Source organism: Musca autumnalis, unplaced genomic scaffold (assembly GCF_047663935.1).
Source record: "Musca autumnalis isolate F117 unplaced genomic scaffold, ASM4766393v1 scaffold_2, whole genome shotgun sequence".
Classification (NCBI taxonomy): Eukaryota; Metazoa; Arthropoda; class Insecta; order Diptera; family Muscidae; genus Musca; species Musca autumnalis.
This window is the reverse complement of record NW_027411755.1, coordinates 177,332,592-177,352,423: the sequence shown is the minus strand read 5'-3', so window position 1 is coordinate 177,352,423 and position 19,832 is coordinate 177,332,592. Positions and strand designations below refer to the sequence as shown.

The window sequence follows — 19,832 nt, the reverse complement described above, 5'->3', positions numbered from 1 at the left end:
GACGGCTTTTGTTATCACTGAATTTTATCACATTCAATACTGTTAGTCCATTATTAGCCGCAAAAGTCATAAAAATGCATAATGACCACAAACATTTTCAAAAATGATTAGTTTTGTAGTACTGCTTTTCCCTATGCAATACATTTATTGTCACCTCAAAGTAGTAGGTAATACTTATTTTAGTCCGTATTTGTTATAAATTGCAAATAATCTTTGTATATTTCGACGGAATATTGTGAACAAAAAACCGCATAGTTATACCCTACACCACTATGTGGGGAGGGTATTATAAGTTGGTTTAGGCCAAAAAGTTTGTAACGCATCGAAATAATGGTCGCAGACCCATACTTATAGATATCAAAATGAATGTCTCGACGAGCTGAGTCGATCTGGCTATGTGTGTCCGTCCGTCCGTCTGTCCGTCTGTCCATCTAAACCTTGTAATCACGTTACAGGTCGCAATTTTGATCGGATCGTCACGAAATTTTGGGTGTTGATGGGGGTCCCGGAGGGGAAGAAGCCTATTTTGGTGATGGTCGGATAATATTTAGGGGTCGGAAAGGACAAAAAACGTATGTAGATAAAAAGACAACGTTTTTTTCCAAAGCGAATATCTCAGCTTCTATATGGGGTATACCAAAAGCAAAACCTGACAATGAAAGTAGAAAATATCACCTTTCTAATGATGTAAAGTAGGTTCTTGTAGGTGATCAAACAACGAAGATATCACAATAGTCGCAAATAAACCCCAAATTTTCATGTTTGCGATTTTAGTTATAATGACGAATATCACAGCTTTGGCTGGGGACTTTCCAAAAGCAAAGCCTGACTATGAAAGTAGAAGATTCCACCTTTACAATGATGCAAACTAGGTCGGCGTAGGTGACCATATAGCGGAGATATCACAATAGTCGGTAAAACATCCCATCTTTCCATTTTTTTGAAATCTTGTTAAAGGTCGCAAATTTGATCGGATCGTCACGAAATTTTTGGCGGTAAATGGGGGTCCCGGAGGGGACGAAGACTACTGATTTTGGTGATGACCGGAAAATATCCTGATTCCGACCATCAACTACCCCCCAAGATATTGGGTGTAACGTTCGACAGCTTGTTTTAGTCATCCGTAGTAGGAACAAGGTCCTCAAGCCCTTGGCCAGCAACACTTGGGTTGATGACAAAGAAACTTTGTTGACCTCTTTCAAAGCAATAGGCCGGTCTGCGGTAAGCTAGGCGGTGCCAGCGTGGTATGCAAATATTAGCGCCACACAGTGGAAGAATATTCAAAAGTGTCAGAATGCCAGCCTGGGTATTGCAACAGTGTGCCTCCTCATGCCACCTGTGGACCATCTGCATGAGGAGACGAAGATTTTACCGGTACATCAGCACAACGAGATGTTGTCGAAGCAGTGTTATCGCCGCAAGCATCTCTGCTACGAAATAGTTACGACAGATCTTCATGATCTGGAGAGAGATGTCCAAAGGTATATAACCTCAGGATCAACGAGCCTATCAGGCAGACTTGAATAGCTTTCATACTGATGCAGTTGCCCATGCAGTACAAAGGTACAGTTCGAATGCCGTAATCTGAGGCCATAACCCAACCATCGCAGCAGAAGCACACCAGCTGCCAAGGCAACACATGACCTACATGTGGATTGGGACCACATAACACGCTGCATTTGTTTAGCTGTACATCTAACCCCGCTCATTTTTTCTCCTTCTTTTCTATTGTCTATAGAAGCAGTCAGTCCAGGTAGCAACATTTTTGAATCTGGACACAGAAACCAGAACCAGATAACTGAATAAAATATACGAAGGAACATATTTGCGTAGCTACAACAATAATAACAAAAAAACTTTTGCAAAAATGTTAATACGATACGAGACTGCATTTTTGTGGAGAATTTTGACATTTTATGTGGAAGGCGCCTGCAGGAGTGGACCGATATACATACATATGTATGTCTGGACGAAACATTAGGAAGTGCAAAGTTTGGACTGAATCGGTTGGTCCTTTAAAGAGTTACCTTGCCAACCATCCAACCACACAGACGGACGGACAGGGCTAAATCGTGTGAAGGAAACATGAGCTAGGTATAGGATTTATGGTAACTCGGAGGCTTACAAAATCTGGTCTCCATATTCATTCCGGTTGATGAGATAATTGTCAAAATCAGTATAAAAGCAAAGTTCTTTCAGGATGTTCTCAGATGAGAAAACCATACTTTGCTAGAACCACCACCTTTAAAGCGATCGAACGATTAGGAGTGTCCTAACACTAGTGAAGAGAAGAAGAGACATACAAAGCAACCCTGCAGACAGTAGCAACGCGAAGCACCAAGGAACATTTTTAGGAAAAGAGGAGAAGCGTAACGTGGTCTCCAGATTCATTCCGGTTGATGGGAGAATTGTCACAATCCGTATAAAAGCAATGTTCTTCCAGGATGTCCCCAGATGGGAAAACCATACTTGGCTACCCAGAACCACCACCTTAAAATCGATCGAACGATTAGGAGTGTCATAAGACTAGTGAAGAGAACCCTGCAGACAGTAGCAACGCGAAGCACCAAGGAAAATGTTTAGGAAACTGGGAGAAGCATATTTTCAGGAGAAAGAAGAAGAAGAAGAAGAAGAGCAAGAAAAGGTGAGTGCGAGAAACTCGAGAAGTTCATGAGTCAAAATGAAGTCCAACAAATTTAACAGAGTATAAAACACGAAACTGAAGGAAAGATGATGAAGGAACGCTGGTAACTGATACAAATAGCTTAGGAGTATTCCATCAAGCTTTAGGTTTCGAATATGGGCGGCGAAATGATACCCCAGAACAACCGTACTTAGGTGTGTGGTAACAGTATTTTATTTATTTGTGTGTTTGTCTTTCTACTTAATCTGGCTCTGGGTCCACCTCCAGTTCTAGAAATACCTCAATAAGTTGTAGCCACAGAGCTACTGGATTTAGTTGAGTAGGTTTGGCAGGGTAGTTGAAAAGTTGCAGTGTGTCGTGCTGGCCTGAGCTGTATATTAGACAGATGTTTGGCACGGTGTCATTAGTCCTTGCCCTATAGGAATTTAGGCGACTGGCATTTGCGACTACATCTGTGTGAATGCTATTCAAACCATCTTGATAGGCTTTGCTGATCTAGGGGTTCTCTCTTGTAAAGTTGGACCTCTCTCATGCCATTGTGTTGCTGAACTGGAAGAATCTTTGTCTCCTCATGTAGATGGTCCACTGAAGACATGAGGAGGTACCCATTTGCAGTTCTTAAGGCGGCATACAGACAGGTTTGAATATTTTTCCATCGCGTTATTCTTAAAACCACGTACCAAACTGGCTCTGCATATCCACACAGTCCAACCTAAAGCGTTGTATGTGGTCAAGAAGGTTTCTTTATCTGCACCCAAGTTCTGACGGCTAGGGACTTGAGGACCCTGTTCCGACATCTCAGCTTGTCACATATAGCTGTGGAATGCGCGGACGACATGAACATCCTGTCGAATGTGACCCCTAGAATTTTGGGGTAGTTTGTGATCGGAATTCTGATACCATCAACTATGACATGAACAGAATGGCCGTAGATTTAGTGGCGGGTATTTGCATATTCCTCGCGTGGGAAAGTTGGTAAGATCGGTCAGTTCAGTCTTTCACAAATGACATCAGGGAAGGTACCTGACACCAAGATCATACAATCATCCGCATACGTTACAATCTCTATGCGGTCTGTAGGGGTCGTGGGTTCGATTCCCCGGCCAGGCAACATAAAAACACTTTTCAACGGTGGCAAAATACCCCTCAGTAATGTTGGCGACATTTCCTGAGTATTTCAGCCATGAAAAACTTCTCTACAAAAGTGGTGTCTTAGACACGCCGTTCGGACTCGGCGATAAACTGCAGGTCCCATATCATTGAGCTAATATGAATCGGGTTGCACTCATTGATATGAGAGAAGTCTCCCTTGTCCCTTATGGGATGTTTGTAGAACAATTATTATATTAGAATAAACGCCATCAAAGTAAGTAAGTATAAATGATAGACGAGTTTGAAAATGTAGGACAATATCAGGTTAAGACTTGATTGAAGTTCATATTATCTCTCTAAAAATCTTAAGTTTTTCTCATTGTTGAGAATACCCAATTTCAACTGGCACAAATGTTACTTCGTCTTTATGTTGCCCCTTCTTTTTTGGCTATTGCGAACATTTTTTTTTAAATAATTGTCATTCCCCTTTAACGATAGTCCACTGTATTTCAAACAATTTTACTGAATACTTTGCAAAGATACAGTTAAAGCTTTGAATTTTTGTGTGTGTGTGCCAAAGAGAGAATCAAAACAAAACAAAATAAAGAGCTTTAACTAAAATGTAGGCTTAAGTGAGTAGGAAAAACATGGCTAAAAAACACAATGGAGAGTTAACAGAATTAAGCCATTGTTAGATGATTGTGAGTTTAGTAGTGGCTAAGACTCGCGTCGTATAACAACGTATAGAGAAAAAACGGCGACAACAAACGAACGAAACGTAATTAAACGAAGAAAAAACAGCAAAAAAAATTCTGGAAATTGTCAAAAAAAAAATATTTTATTCTAACAAACAATAAAAAAGGCAACTGGCCAGTGTATCTAAACATCTTTGATTCCGAAATTTGAAAAAAAGTGCGTGGATGTGTTTCTAAAAAGACGACTATCTCCCTACCCACACAATAATCAATGAATCCAAATGTGTGATGAATGTAAAAAGAAAAAACAAAATAATCTGAAATAAAATGTCCATTAAAGTGGTTTCTAATAATTTCGATGATGAAGTGTTGTTTTGAGAATTAGCAAAAGATTGCTATAAAAGTTGTTCAGAAAAAAAGTTTTCTTGATGTTGTGGTAGTGGTGTGATTTCATGTATAATTTTTTAAGATTTTTTTTTAAGTTGTGTGTTTTTTTTTGTTTACAGTCATCCGTCATCCATCAACGAAATAATAAGAATTTCATTTCGCAAAGACAACAAATCTAAGCTAAATGTTAACGAGAGCGTAACAACTGCTCACAATTGCGACATAGCGACGCAAGACGACAACAACAACAAAGTGAATATACCCAGCAAATAACTTAGCCATCAAGCGCAAAGCGGTAGCAACAAAAACACCAGTAAAAATGTTTGTGAAACAGCAGTGCTTTATAATATTGTCACTTTTGGTGCATTTAAATTCTGGTCAAGGGTTTGTATTCCAATTTTTTTCGATTTTGTTTTGTAAAATTTATTGTAAATTGCTTTTTACCAAAAACTTGTATAGCCGAAAAATTCATAGCATTTAAATCAAATCAAATTCTGTCTTTCTGAAAAAAAACAACAAAAATATATAAAAAAACATCGGTCTCCTAAAACGTGTGAGTGTAAAATTATTGTTGTGTTTTGGCATAAAAATGATCTCATGTGCTGCTGCTGTGCGATACACTGGAAATCAACAAATCCAGTTTGTTTTTAATTCACGTTAACCAAACAAAAAGTACACATCATAGCCAAAAGCAACAACAATCGAATGGCAACAACAAAGAACATTTAAACACACACCGACCCCCACAATGTATCCGTGTCACCACCTGTAAAGGCAAAGAGTAGCAGAAATCGAACGAAAAAATCACATAACATAAAACAAAAGACTTAAGACACAAACGCCATAATAATTAAATGCGTGCATGACGGACGGGGCGAGGATTGGTCATTAGTTGAGCTAAATTTTGCAACTACATGACTTACCAGTAGCAACAACATAACAGAATCTCTGCCCTCACATTAATTACATTGAAACGGAATTAAACAAGTAAAAAGTATCAGTCGGCTTTGCCGACTGAGATATACCCTCAGCCTATGTGAATCGAAAGTTTATTCTAAGATCGAATGTATTTAGGGTCTTTTTAGGATTTTGTGGCCCTTTCTGAACATTTGAATTGCCGACAAAAATCTGCATTAGAATTAAAGTTCAAAAGTGTTGCGGAGTAGAACCGCCATAGTCCATTATGGATCTTATTTTAGAGTCATATCTTTTTGATAGATATCGCGCCAACTAGTCATTTCAGTGCGTCATCGTAAAACTTTTGGACCAGTATGCCAGGAAGCATGGACTTGTCCACGGAAAACGTAATATGGCTATAAACCGGACCTAAACGAACAGCATAGGTATACATTTCCAAAGGATCTTCGAACAGATCCTAAACTGCACTTAGACAGAAATTTTGAACTTTTGTGGGGGAGGAGGTACCCTAAGTAGAAGATCGATATCGGCCATTTTAGAAGTTGAACTAAACTTGGACAACAAACTTTAAGATCCAAAGTTTGGACCAAATTGGTTGCCCCGTTCAAGAGATATCGTGCATACCATTTTAGTGACATATTTTAAATATTGAGGAGAACTACCGGAAGTTGTGGACCGGTATTGTCCATCTTCGAACTCAGTTTGGACAAAATATGACGAAGGCCAAATTTTGGACCAAATCGGTTAAATAGTTCGAGAGTTGCAGTGCTCTACAGCGACTACATATGATGTCATAGGGGTTTTTACACCTTTTGCGCTGTTTTCTCAAGAAGTATGGACTTCCCTTGAAAAAACTTTTACCGTCGTAATTGAGGCAGTGAATGCAAGTTGCTTCAACAGAACTCAAAGTGAATCGAGTCTTAAAGCAAACTTTTCCGAAATTTTTTTGTGTGAGGTACCCGAAGGAGTGGACAAATATAGTCCATATTCAAACCTGATATACATCAGGTAGATATATTAGGATGTATAAAGTATATACCAAATCGGTCACTCCCCTCAAGAGTTATCGTGCGCACAATTTTGTAGGAGAGACACTTGAAGGAGTGGGCCGATATGGCTTATCTTCGAACAGAAACTATGTTTGGACAAAATATGACTATGGCTAAATTTTGGACCAAATCGGTTAAACAGTTCGAGAGTTACACTGCTCTCCAGCGACTACATATGGGGCCATATGGATTTTTACATCTTTCGCGCTCTTTTCTCAAGAAGTATGGACTAGCCCCAGTGAATGCTAGAAATCAATGTGATTCGAGAATTTTTCCGAACATTTTTGAACTTTTGTGTGGGAGGTACCTAAAGGAGTGAACCGATATGGCTTATCTTCAATTTAAACTAAGAACCGATATGGCTTATCTTCAATCGGCAGATCCATTCGAGAGTTATCTTGCGCTCCAACCACTACACGCGGTGTCATAGGGCTTTTTTTTGTACCTTTTAGGCTATTTTCTCAGGAAGTATGGACTTGCCCGTGATAAAACTTATGCCGTTATATGGGAGGCAGAAAATACAAGTTATACAACAAAAATCAAAGCGATTCGTGAACAGGTCCTAAACTGAACTTTTCCGAAATTTTGTGTGGGAGGTACCCGAAGGAGTGGACCGATTGAGTTTATATTGGAACCTGATCTACATCTGATAGATATTTTAGGATGTGTAAAGTATGGAACAAATCGGTTACTTCCTTCAAGAGTTATCGGAAGGAGTACCGGAAGGAGTGAACCGATATAACCCATCTTCGAACTTAAACTAAGTTTGAACAAAATATGACGATGGCCAAATTTTGGACTAAATCGGTTAAACAGTTCGAGAGTTACAGTGCTCTCCAGCGACTACATATGGTGCCATAGGGGGTTTTACACCAGACTTGCCCCTGATGAAACTTGTACCGTCGTATGGGGGGCGGTGAATACAGGTTGTTACAGCAAAAATCAAAGCGAGTCGAGAGAAGGTCCTAAACTGAACTTTTCTGAAATTTTGTGTGGTGGGTACCCGAAGGAGTGGACCGATTGAGTCTATATTGGAACCTCATCTAAGGCTGGCAGAAATTTCACGATGTGCAAAGTAAGGACAGCATCGGTTACTCCCTTCAAGAGTTATAGTGCGCACAAATTTTCAGAACTTTTGTGGAGAAGGTACCGGAAAGAGTGGACCGATATAATCGGTTAATCCGTTTGAGAGTTATCGTGCGCTCCAGCCAGACAGACAGGAGGACGGACATTGCTAAATCAACTCCAAATTGTCAGAAACGGATTTAGGCACATTTTGCCCGTATGAACGTTAGCATAATGCTGAGGGTTCAAATAGACAAAGGCAAATTCTTAGTCGATATAACCATGTCCGTCATCTACGCAATATTTAAGATAGAGCTTTACTATTAAGTACAGATGTTTATATTACTCTTAGGATGTTTGATATTGAAAATGGGCTATACGTGCCCACGTTTTGATATAGCCCTTATTGAACCGTACCTTCCGATTTTCGGTATGTTGAAGGTTGTGGCCTCAATATCGCACAGAAATGGCTGAAATTAAGTATTTAATCTTCGTTGCGGGTATAAAACTTTCCATCCGAAATTAGTCGTATATCGGTCCACGTCTTCACGTAGTCCCCATAGTACGGTCCCTCCCGATTTTTGAAGATTTCAGCTTTATTATCAAACCATAACATGTGGTGTTTAGTCTTCCATGAGGGTATTAACATCTCAGAAGATAATTATCAGTATAGGTCCACATTTTTATATAGTCCCCATAGAAAGGTACCTCCTGATTTTCGCTATTTTGAAGGTTGTGGCCTCAATATCCAACCGAAATGAACGAAATTTGGCGTTTACTCTTCTTGGCGGCCTTCCGACTTCCGTCTTTACTGGTCTAAGCTTTTATATGGCCCACCTATACAAAACTTTTCCGCAAAAATTTGTCAGTACAAGCCTATGTTTTGATACGGTCCCTTATAGAACGGTTCCTCCCGACTGTCGCTATTTTGAAGGTTTTAACCTCATTATAACACGGATATGGCTAAAATTTGGTGTTTAGCCCTTTTTCGGTCTACCAAACTTTGTCCCAGAAATTTGTCAGTACAGGTCAAATTTGGTATATAGCCCTCCATAGACAGGAACTTTCCAGTATTCGGTATTTATTAGGTATTAGCCTGATTATCGCACCGAAATGGTTGCAAATAGGTATTTTCAAAGTTTTAGCCGCATTTATGCTACAGAAATGGGTATAATTCGGTATATCTTAATATGTACATGTTTTGAAATAGCCCCATAGAACCTGTCTCCCGATTTTAGATATTTTTAAGGTTTTAGCCACATTATTTAACTGAAATGGCTGATATTCGGTATTTAGTCTTCATTGAGAGCACTAAATATTTCCCCTGAGAATGGTCGGCATAGTTTCACGTTTTGAAATAGCTCTCTTAGAACCTGCCTTCCGTTTTGACGTATTCTGAAGTTTTTTGCCACATTATTCAATCTAAAAGACTGGAATTTAGTGTTTATTTTTTTATAGCTGCTTCTCAGATTGTAAGGTAAACGATACCGCTCGATGGGAAGTCTTTTTCTTGTTTGGAAGCTGGTGGTAAATTTCTGATTCAAACACAAAAAGTTCTCTACGATTTTCTATCGCAAGCACGGCTTGTATTGATGACTTTGATTTTTGTTTGTGTCTGACGCTCCTCAGCTATGCTAGATGGGGGATGTTCTACGAGGACAGCATTCACACGATAGTTGTTTATGCTTGGGGGTTCTCTTATAACGTTGGACATCTCTCTCTAGATCAAGAAGATTCCTGCTGACATGCCTGGGTTCACCATGATTAGGTGATTGGTATGACTCTCACGGTAACACTCGAGCAAGTACTGCAACGAGAGCATACCATTTTGTTGCTGTACTGGAAGCATCTTTGCCTCATCATGTAGTTGTTACACTAACGACATGAGGAGGCACCCTGTTGCAGTTGTTAAGGCGGCATTCCGACAGGTTTGAATATATTTCCATCGCGTTGCAGTTATATATATTCGCGGACCAAACTGGTGCCGCACAGACCGATCTATCGCTTAATATGTGGTCAAGAAGGTTTTTTTATCTGCAGCGCGGCCAGCTGGGGACCTTAGGGCCTAGCGTGGGACCTTAGGACCTTGTTCCTACATCTCAGCTTATCGCAGATAGCTGTGGCATATGCGGACGACACGAACATGCTGTATTTTCGCTGTCGGAATTCTGCTACCATCGACCATTACATTCAACTCAGTGTTCACCTCTGCAGTCCATGTGGTGAACGCAGTGGACATATATTTAGTAGCGGATATTTGCATATAACTTGCTTGGAAAATGTGTTAAGATTAGTCAACTAGAAGTTCTGCCTTTTACAAATGACATCCGGGGAGGTATCTAACCAAGATCGTACAATCAGCCGCATATGTTACGATCTCAATGACGTCTGGAGGGGTTGGAATACAGGAGAGGTAGAGGTTAAACATTATCCGGAGATATCAACTTGGAAAACTCCCTGTTTAACTCTGCGGAGCTTGGACTTCTTGTTCCTGATTTTCACGTACAACTGGCGTTCACACATATAACACTGTGCAGCAGCATTTTTGGGGGGTGGAAAATTTCTTTTGGAGATGAAAGCCCTTGATGAGTATACTAAGAACCCAAAAGGAAATTTTCGCCATAGGTCAAGTTTCTGAGATATCGCGCGGTGAAGTTTTTGATTTTTTCCCTAAATTACTTTGGAAAATAGCTCCATATCTCCGTTTGGCGTTGTTGTAGCTTCATTTTGAGGTGACATGTCTTCAGTCAAATCGATTGGCGAATCTTTTTGTAGAACATTTCATTCTTCTAACTCAATGCCTTTCATGTCCTTTTCGTCCTTTATTTCTTGAACCGTAGTGAAAGTACCACAAGATGAGATTTTTCAGCATACAAATATTCTACAAAAATGTTGCTCAGAAGATTTTAGGTACGGTTCTCTTTGACAACTAATCGATTTTGTCCCGTTTTCATTGTCCTTTTTGACATTTAATCGGTTTTGGTTCAGAAATAAACTAAGTTTTGTTTTTCTGTATATTCGTCATTGGGTATTTATTGGTATGTACACATAACCATTGGTTATTGCTTATGTAGACATCTGGGGTGCTTCTGAAATATTTACCACAAATAGCTATTGTAATGATGAACACGTTAATAACAAATTTTCTTGGAGGATAGATCCGGTTATCTCAATTTTTGAACCGGATATTCCGACATTAAAACCGATTTTTGAACCGGTTTTAAGTAACCGATTAAACTTATATGTATACCGTTAAAAAGCTTATAGAGTTGTCAATCAAATTAAATTATTTCGCTTCTGAAAACGTTGTTAGTTGCAGTTCTAGAACAAAAAAACCGTTTTCCTGAACCGTTTTTAAGGAAAAATATCAATACGCGCAAATATGGAGATCAAAGGCTGGGGGGCAAAAAATTCTTTTTGGCGATGAAAGTCGATGAAGGTAATATTACGAACCCGGAAGGACAGTTATGCCGTAGGTCAAACTTCTGAGTTATAGCGAAATTAATTTATTGACAAACTATACATACCTACATGACAAAAAACCTAACGAAATTTGATCGCGTCATAACTCAGAAGTTTGACCTACGGCATAACTGTCCTTCCGGGTTCGTAATATTACCTTCATCGACTTTCATCCCAAAAAGAATTTTTTGCCCCCCCAGCCTTTGATCTCCATATTTGCGCGTATTGATATTTTTCCTTAAAAACGGTTCAGGAAAACGGTTTTTTTGTTCTAGAACTGCAACTAACAACGTTTTCAGAAGCGAAATAATTTAATTTGATTGACAACTCTATAAGTTTTTTAACGGTATACATATAAGTTTAATCGGTTACTTAAAACCGGTTCAAAAATCGGTTTTAATGTCGGAATATCCGGTTCAAAAATTGAGATAACCGGATCTATCCTCCAAGAAAATTTGTTATTAACGTGTTCATCATTACAATAGCTATTTGTGGTAAATATTTCAGAAGCACCCCAGATGTCTACATAAGCAATAACCAATGGTTATGTGTACATACCAATAAATACCCAATGACGAATATATAGAAAAAAAAATTTGGTTTATTTCTGAACCAAAACCGATTAAATGTCAAAAAGGACAATGAAAACGGGACAAAATCGATTAGTTGTCAAAGAGAACCGTACCTAAAATCTTCTGAGCAACATTTTTGTAGAATATTTGTATGCTGAAAAATCTCATCTTGTGGTACTTTCACTACGGTTCAAGAAATAAAGGACGAAAAGGACATGAAAGGCATTGAGTTAGAAGAATGAAATGTTCTACAAAAAGATTCGCCAATCGATTTGACTGAAGACATGTCACCTCAAAATGAAGCTACAACAACGCCAAACGGAGATATGGAGCTATTTTCCAAAGTATTATAGGGAAAAAATCAAAAACTTCATCGCGCGATATCTCAGAAACTTGACCTATGGCGAAAATTTCCTTTTGGGTTCTTAGTATACTCATCAAGGGCTTTCACATTCAAAAGAAATTTTCCACCCCCCAGACTTTGAGTTCCATTTTGTGTCACAGTGTAATTGATTATATAACCTTTTAAACTTGGCCAAAGGCGTGTCCGCTCAATATCGTCCAGTATCAACGACAGGTAAGCCTCATGAGTCTTTGCTACCGGCTACAAAGGCAAAATCTGTCTCTACGATTCACCTTTGCTGACATCCTTGCCTGGCTTTAATAGCGGGACCACCCTGCCCATTTTGAGTTCCCGAAGTCTGAAAACGGGTAGGGTGGTCCCGCATTTGGGAGCTTTTGAGTAGTCATTCAGAGCTACAGATAGTCCTTCAAAATCTTCAGCGCCGAACAATTGACTACTGAACCTCCGGCCAGAAGTAAGAAATGAGTGAAAAGATTTTACGCGACGTCAAAGTGCATTCTCCGCTTCTTCAGGTAAAGCGTGCTTACAAAGTATTCCTTCACTCGAGCAGCTTCCTTGTAGATAGCCTTGCAGATTCGTGGGGGATATAAGGTTGGGATTTCAGTGCCCTCAGCGGAAAGCGGTGGCACATCATTGCTGCTTTGTGGGACCACAGCTTTGAGATTATAACAAATCGTCTTGCAATGCCTGTTGCGTTATGCTTCCTTTTGCTCGTTAATGCTGCATTGACACCCTCCCAAGGACTATATGCACTTCTGTCGGATGAGTCCGGGCTACTTTCGTTACAAACAGGTATCGCTGACCTGGTAAGTGTGAAGACAGTTGCTTACATTGTCGTCTTTCGCTTGGATTGGTGGATGGTATTGGCATCAACAGGTTTGCCGCTGAAGTAACCAAAGCGGCCTTTGTTCTCAATTTGCAGTTTGTAAAGGTGCATTAGTTTGAGAAATAATCGAAAAGTCATCACTAGACATCGGATTTTAGCATGTTTTTTATTTCTTATCCGATTGGACTCAAATTTTGGATCTAGGCGTTTTGAGGGTCAATTTTTCGATATTTGGGGTCATATCAAAAATATGCAAAAAATATGCAAAAAATATGCAAAAAATATGCAAAATATATGCAAAAAATATGCAAAATATATGCAAAAAATATGCAAAATATGCAAGTGTTTTTTTGACAAAAATCGTCAATTAAATTTGGAAAATCATCAAAAAAGCATTCAAAATTAAGTTTTTTGACGTTTTACATAGTTTTTTGCAGATTATTATGTTATTGAGACTCTCCAGATATTCCGCCACAGCAATAAATCTAGACTAACAAGACTTAAATCAGTTTTCACAAGGTGAGAAAATGTCAAATAACCCAGCATTCGTATTACAACATAATTTGCTTCCTATACAAATGTAGATAGATAATGGACAAATTTCAAAAACTCAATCAGAAATGTCAAAATCAACGTATCCAAATATGGTGATAGTTTCTAATCGTCCAAAATTGTCTAGCAGAAAAACAAAGGAGCTACAGTTAGTCATCGCTATTTTTGTTTAGATAAAAGCGCAATTTTTTCTAGTTTTTGGAAATAGGGTTCGTTTTTTAGCGCAAAATGGGAAAAAGTACTAAAGTACCATTTACGATTCCAGGTTCTGGAATATAACTATAATTAGAAGTATACGTTTTGAATATCCACATATTAGATTTGAATATATTTTATAGTGTTTAGTCCTATATTTGTGGTCAAAAAGCTTCTTTGGAAAAATGCTCTAACTGCCGCTTTAATTTGATGACATGGTTTTAGTTTAATGCACTAAAAATACATAATTTTATATGTATATTGTACGCATACAACCGTTTAATGCAGAATTGGGAAATGTTCACTCCTCGGCGAAAAGTAATGCATTATTTTTAGATTCACTTTTGGCAGTTTTGTTGAGATTTGCATTATTTTATTGTTGTAAAATAATTTCAGCTAAATCTCGTGTTTTGTTGTTCTCAAATTTTTAAAAACAACAAGTTTTATTTAAAGTGGGATGTAGTTAAAATTGATGTGAAGAACACCAAATGATTAGTGCAAAATAATATCCCTTAGAAAAACCACACAATAGCGTGGTAGTGGTAAAATAAGTCAAACCCTTGGAATTATCTTTATCATGGCAAAACCACTCACATATTTCTGCTAGAAAAGCATTTGGAATGCTAAAAAAATAGAGTTCTTTCATTCCTGCTACAGGAAAACAATTTTGATAACACAGTCGAAAAGAAATTATACAATTAATTAACTTATATCTGACCGTGTACTCGATAATTTGAACTAATTATTACAAATGTTTCGAATTTGGACAGTTGTTTAATGGACTAGTTGCTGTATACATTTTTTCAGCAACATTTAGAAAAAATTGTCGAGTACAAGGATATAACACCTTTTATAACATATTAGTCTTGTTGTCTAGGATATAAATAAAATATTAAGAAAAATATTCGCCGCAATATTGTCATTAAAGTTGCCAAAGGCACTATACACCTAAAAGGCAAAGATTTCAAGGAATCTTAATTTTCAGAAAAATTTAAATTTCAAACCTGTCCCGTGTTTTGCTTACATCCTGATGTATACTTTAAAAACGTCATATTTCTAGCTCTACTTTCACAATCTGATTGGCGTTTTCTGTAATTTGGGAAAATTGAGTCTTGTTGCATGGTAAATTGGTAAAAAGTAAGGAAAGGAACAAATACGGGCAATGCCAATAAAAATGTCCGGATTGACGTATAGAAAAATCTCACTATTTTTAACACTTAGAGCACGTAGAGTATTATATAACTACCACGAGTTATTTAATCATAGAAAATAATTTATTTTCTTTACTATTCGTTAATCCGGACAATCTGATAATTCGGACACCGCCGAAACCTGTGGTGTAGGGATTATCGAGATTATACTGTATATATGGGTGTAATATCCAAATCTGAATCGATTCTTACCAAAATAAACAGGGATCGCCCTAGGGCCAAAAAATCTCCAATTTTTATGCGAATTGGTCTATAAATGTGACCTGTACTTTGTTTTCAAAATGACCTGGCCAGATGGATAAGTGCGAATCTATGCAGATAATCAAAATGAACTGTGGGTCTATTTTGTTTCCTTTTGCATGTTGCAAGCTCATTCACTAAAACATAATACCCTTGGTATTAAAATATAGTTATCAGTGCAATCATGAATAAAAATTACGTGCATAATTTGTTTCCTTTCCCAAATGTCACAATTTTTTTCCATATTTATGCCCAAAAAGGGAATATTTTTGTCGATTCGACTAGAATATGCCATCATGAAGCGAATCTAGTAGCTTTCAACTTTTAACAAATATTGATTTTAAAAGAGTTTCACTTTCTAAAATTATTTTCCGTGCGGAAAATTCGGAGGGAAATATTCATGATTGCCCTGTATATGTTTTTATATGTTATATGTTTTTAGTAAAATATGAAAGATTTTATGTAATATTCAATATTGTCTTAGTCTTAATTTCTAGCTCATTTGATATTCTGTCAGACAATTTGGCCGAGCAGAAACTATCAACATATTTGGATACATTCATTTTGACATTTCTGATTGAGTTTTTGAACAAATTTGTATCAGAAAGCAACTTATGTTGTAATAAGAAGGCTGGGTTATAGGAAATTTTCTAAGTCTTTTAGTCCAGATTTATTGCTGTGGCGGAATAATAATTAATAACATAATAATCTGCTATGAAATCGACGTTTAACGGCAATAAACTTAATTTAGAACACTTTTTGATGACTTTCCAAATTTAATTTGACGATTTTCGTCAAAAAAATTAGTTGCATATTTTGCACATTTTTTGCATATTTTGCATATTTTTTGCATATTTTGCATATTTTTTGCATATTTTGCATATTTTTTGCATATTTTGTGCATATGCAAAATATGCAAATATGCAAAAAAAATAAAAAATATGAGCCTGTCATTGCATTCAGTTTTCTTCAAAACGAATTTTGGTCCAATCAGAATTTTCGTATCTTTATTAATAAAAAATATGCAAATATGCAAAATCCGATGTCTAGTCATCACCCTAGCATTTATGCGCATTTTTGTGAGTTTATCCACCTCTGTCTCCTTGTGTGAAACCTCTATGGAGAGTTTCTTTCCCATTTTAACTGAGGACCGGATATAAGTTAGTGTCATCTTACAAAGCCGAATGAGCCTTGCGGGAACAATAAATTCAGACATGACTTAGAATGCCTTAAGGTAAGGTCACATTAGGCAAATATTTGCTCCAGCGTCGGCAGTGTGAGCTTACTGAGAGCAAGTGAGCATAAATTTCTATGCATTATTTAGGCTCACTTGTTCAAGCGCAGACTACCGTTCTCTGGAGCAAATATTTGCCTAATATGACCTTACCATTTGAACGTATAGGACTGTCAAAGACTGCTTTCTAATTGATAAAGACGTGGTATGTGTCGATCTGCATCAATTGTGGATTTGCTATGACTCAATTATTTCATTAACCATAGGCTTTAGTCGTTCAACAATATTGCGGAGACTATCTATTAGGCAATATGGAGTAGAGTTATGTCCTTATAATTTGAGCATAAGTATATAATTTGTGACAAATGATGCTAACTGAGTGATGCATACACCTTATCAGATTGTCGTCCCTGCTTGAACAACTCGCCTTGTAAGCCTTCGTCTCCTGTGGTCTTATTTTTCTTCAGCCGGTCTATACCTCATCTTGGCTGGGCGGGGTGCATTCAATGTCACCTTGTGATATTGGATCTGTGGTATTTTCGTCGTCTTCGTTAGTGTTGGATAGCAACAGTTAGTAAAAATGTCCTTTCTATATCTTGAGCACACTGTATGTATCTGTCATTTACAGAAGTGTGTGCCTGTACATAAGCCATCAGGCTGATGTTTCACTTTTTGGTAGAATTTCCAGTCTTCATTCTGGCTCCTGCCCATCTCGATTTTTTCATAAGCCCGCTTTTCTATTTCTTTGGCAATATGAAAGCGTGGGCCTATACCGACAAATTTCTGGGAGAAATTTTTATACGCCCAACGAAGACCAAGTATCAAATTTCACTCATTCGGTGTGATAATGAGGCTAAAACCCTCAAAATGCCCAAAATCGGGTGGTACAGTTCTATGGGGGCTATTTTTATATGGAATGTTTAATACCTCAAATGAAGAGGAAATACCAAATTTCAGCTATTTCTGTGGAATATTGAGGCCACAACCTTCAAAATACCGGAAATAGGGAGGTACAGTTCTATGGGGGAGTGGTGCCGTACCGACATGTTTCTGGGAGAATGTTGTATACCCCAAACGAAGACTAAATACCAAATGTCAGCCATTTCTGAGGAATATTGAGGCCACAACCTTCAAAACACCGAAAATCGGGAGGTACTTTCTATGGGGACTATATAAAGGCGTGGAGCTACACCTACAATTCTTATATGGAACGTTTAATACCTCAAATGAAGACGAAATACCAAATTTCAGCCATTTCGGTGGATTATTGTGGCCACAACCTTCAAAATACCGAAAATCCGGAGGTACCGTACCGTATGAAGACGTGGACCTATACCGACAAATTTATGGGGGAAAGTTGTACAGTCTGTCGCAAAAATTAGTATACACCGTTGAAACCAAAATGTATTAGGGATAAATATCACTATAACTTATTGAAAACAACAAACAATTTGTTTTATTTGATAGACAAGAAGGTTGTCTTCCGTAATAACAATTAAAAGTGCGCAATATTTGCATACATTAGGAAATGTACGGTTCGAATCCCAAAAAGACCAAAATTTATGTCGCAAAAGTTAGTATACAACGGAGAATCCTCCTGGAACTGTGTAAAAAATTCTTGATATTTTTGAACAAAATGAAACTAAATCTGTACCTAATATCATAAAGAGCATATTAATTGCTTTTAATGGGAGCTATAGTACTAATAGTGACAAGTCCAACGTACACTGGATCGTAAAATCCAAAAAATTGGTCATCTACAAATACAACAACTGTAGCGACGAAATTCCGGGTGTTATGTCCTGTTTATGGATTCTAAAGCCATGAAATGCTCAAAAAAGCTTTAAAGTTTCAATATGGGTTGATCTTGATCGAGTTTCGGCTTGTCCTGTTTGAAAAAAACGGAATTTCTTGAAGGAAACCCATACGTTTGAGACCGTTGTCCTTTTGAAACATGTAATAATCCCTAATCCTTACTCAAAAGGACTTTCCTTTTCAGTTAATTTTCTCACAAATGATGTCCTTTTTCACATTCCCACCAAAAATAAATGGTAGGAGAACCTCAAGTTCTGGAGTAAGCTCTACAGTGATACTCCACCACCACAGAAGGATATGATAGCTAATTTAAAATTTTAATACAGAGCTTTCTCTGCTGTTATAACGCATGGATTGCGCAAAAACGTTCTGAAAAGCTGTGTTCGCTTCACTTAGGACCAAAATACAACTAAATGGATCAGTTAGAAGTAGAAGTTCATTAGACATTAGTAGTAAATTATACACTAGGGATACGAGAAGCATGTCCGATACTGCTGAAAGGCCGGTAGGACAGTATAACTGTAGCGCTTACAACGGACCTTGAGGTTCTCCTACTATTTACTTTTGGTGAGGATATGAAAAGGGGCAACATTTGTGAGAAAATTGACTCAAAAGTAAAGTCCTTATGTGTAAGGATTAAGGATTATTACATGTTTCAAAAGGACAATGGCCTCAAAAGTATGGATTTCCTTCAAGAAATTTCCGTTTTTTCAAACAGAACAAGTCGAAACTCGATCAAGATCACCCCATATTGAAACTTTAGAGCTTTTCTGAGCATTTCATGGCTTTAGAATTCATAAACAGGACATAACACTCGGAAATTTGCCGCTACAGTTGTTGTATTTGTAGATGACCAATTTTTGTGGATTTTACGATCCAGTGTACGTTGGACTTGTCACTATAAGTACTATAACTGCCATTAAAACCAATTAATATACTCTTTATGATCTTAAGTACTGATTTAGTTTCATTTTGTTCAAAAATATCAAGAATTTTTTACACAGTTCCACGAGGATTCTTCGCTGTATACTAACTTTTGCGACATAAATTTTGGTCTTTTTGGGATTCGAACCGTACATTTCCTAATGTATGCAAATATTGCGCACTTTTAATTGTTATTACGGAAGACAACCCTCTTGTCTATCAAATAAAACTAATTGTTTGTTGTTTTCAATAAGTTATAGTGATATTTATCCCTAATACATTTTGGTTTCAACGGTGTATACTAATTTTTGCGACAGACTGTATACCCCCAACGAAGATTAAGTACCAAATTTCAGCCATTTCCGTGTGATAATGAAGCTAAAACCTTCAAAATGCTGAAAATCGGGTGGTACCGTTCTATGGGGGCTATATCAAAACGTGGACCGAAATAGCCCATTTGCAATACCAAACATCCTAGGAGTAATAGAAACTTCTATACCAAATTACAAAGCTCTATGTTAAAAATTGTGAGCTCTATCTCGATTTCAACAGACGGACGGACAGACGGACATGGTTATATCAACTTA

At 37.6% G+C, this 19,832-nt stretch overlaps 1 protein-coding gene across 4 annotated transcripts in view; it reads left to right on the top strand.

Annotated features, from left to right (window-relative positions):
• The first annotated feature begins 4,392 nt into the window (after positions 1 to 4,392).
• Tep3 (Thioester-containing protein 3) overlaps positions 4,393 to 19,832 on the top strand; it is a 75,228-nt gene continuing 59,788 nt past the window's right edge. Inside the window, exons 1-2 of one of the 4 annotated variants that reach the window (XM_073970055.1) lie at positions 4,393 to 4,514; positions 4,938 to 5,202. In XM_073970055.1, coding sequence (XP_073826156.1) covers positions 5,138 to 5,202 — 65 coding nt within the window. In that variant the 5' untranslated portion in view covers positions 4,393 to 4,514; positions 4,938 to 5,137. Of the gene's footprint in view, positions 4,726 to 4,937; positions 5,203 to 19,832 lie in introns of all 4 variants that reach the window. The other 3 variants (XM_073970056.1, XM_073970057.1, XM_073970059.1) reach the window with 3 other exon arrangements.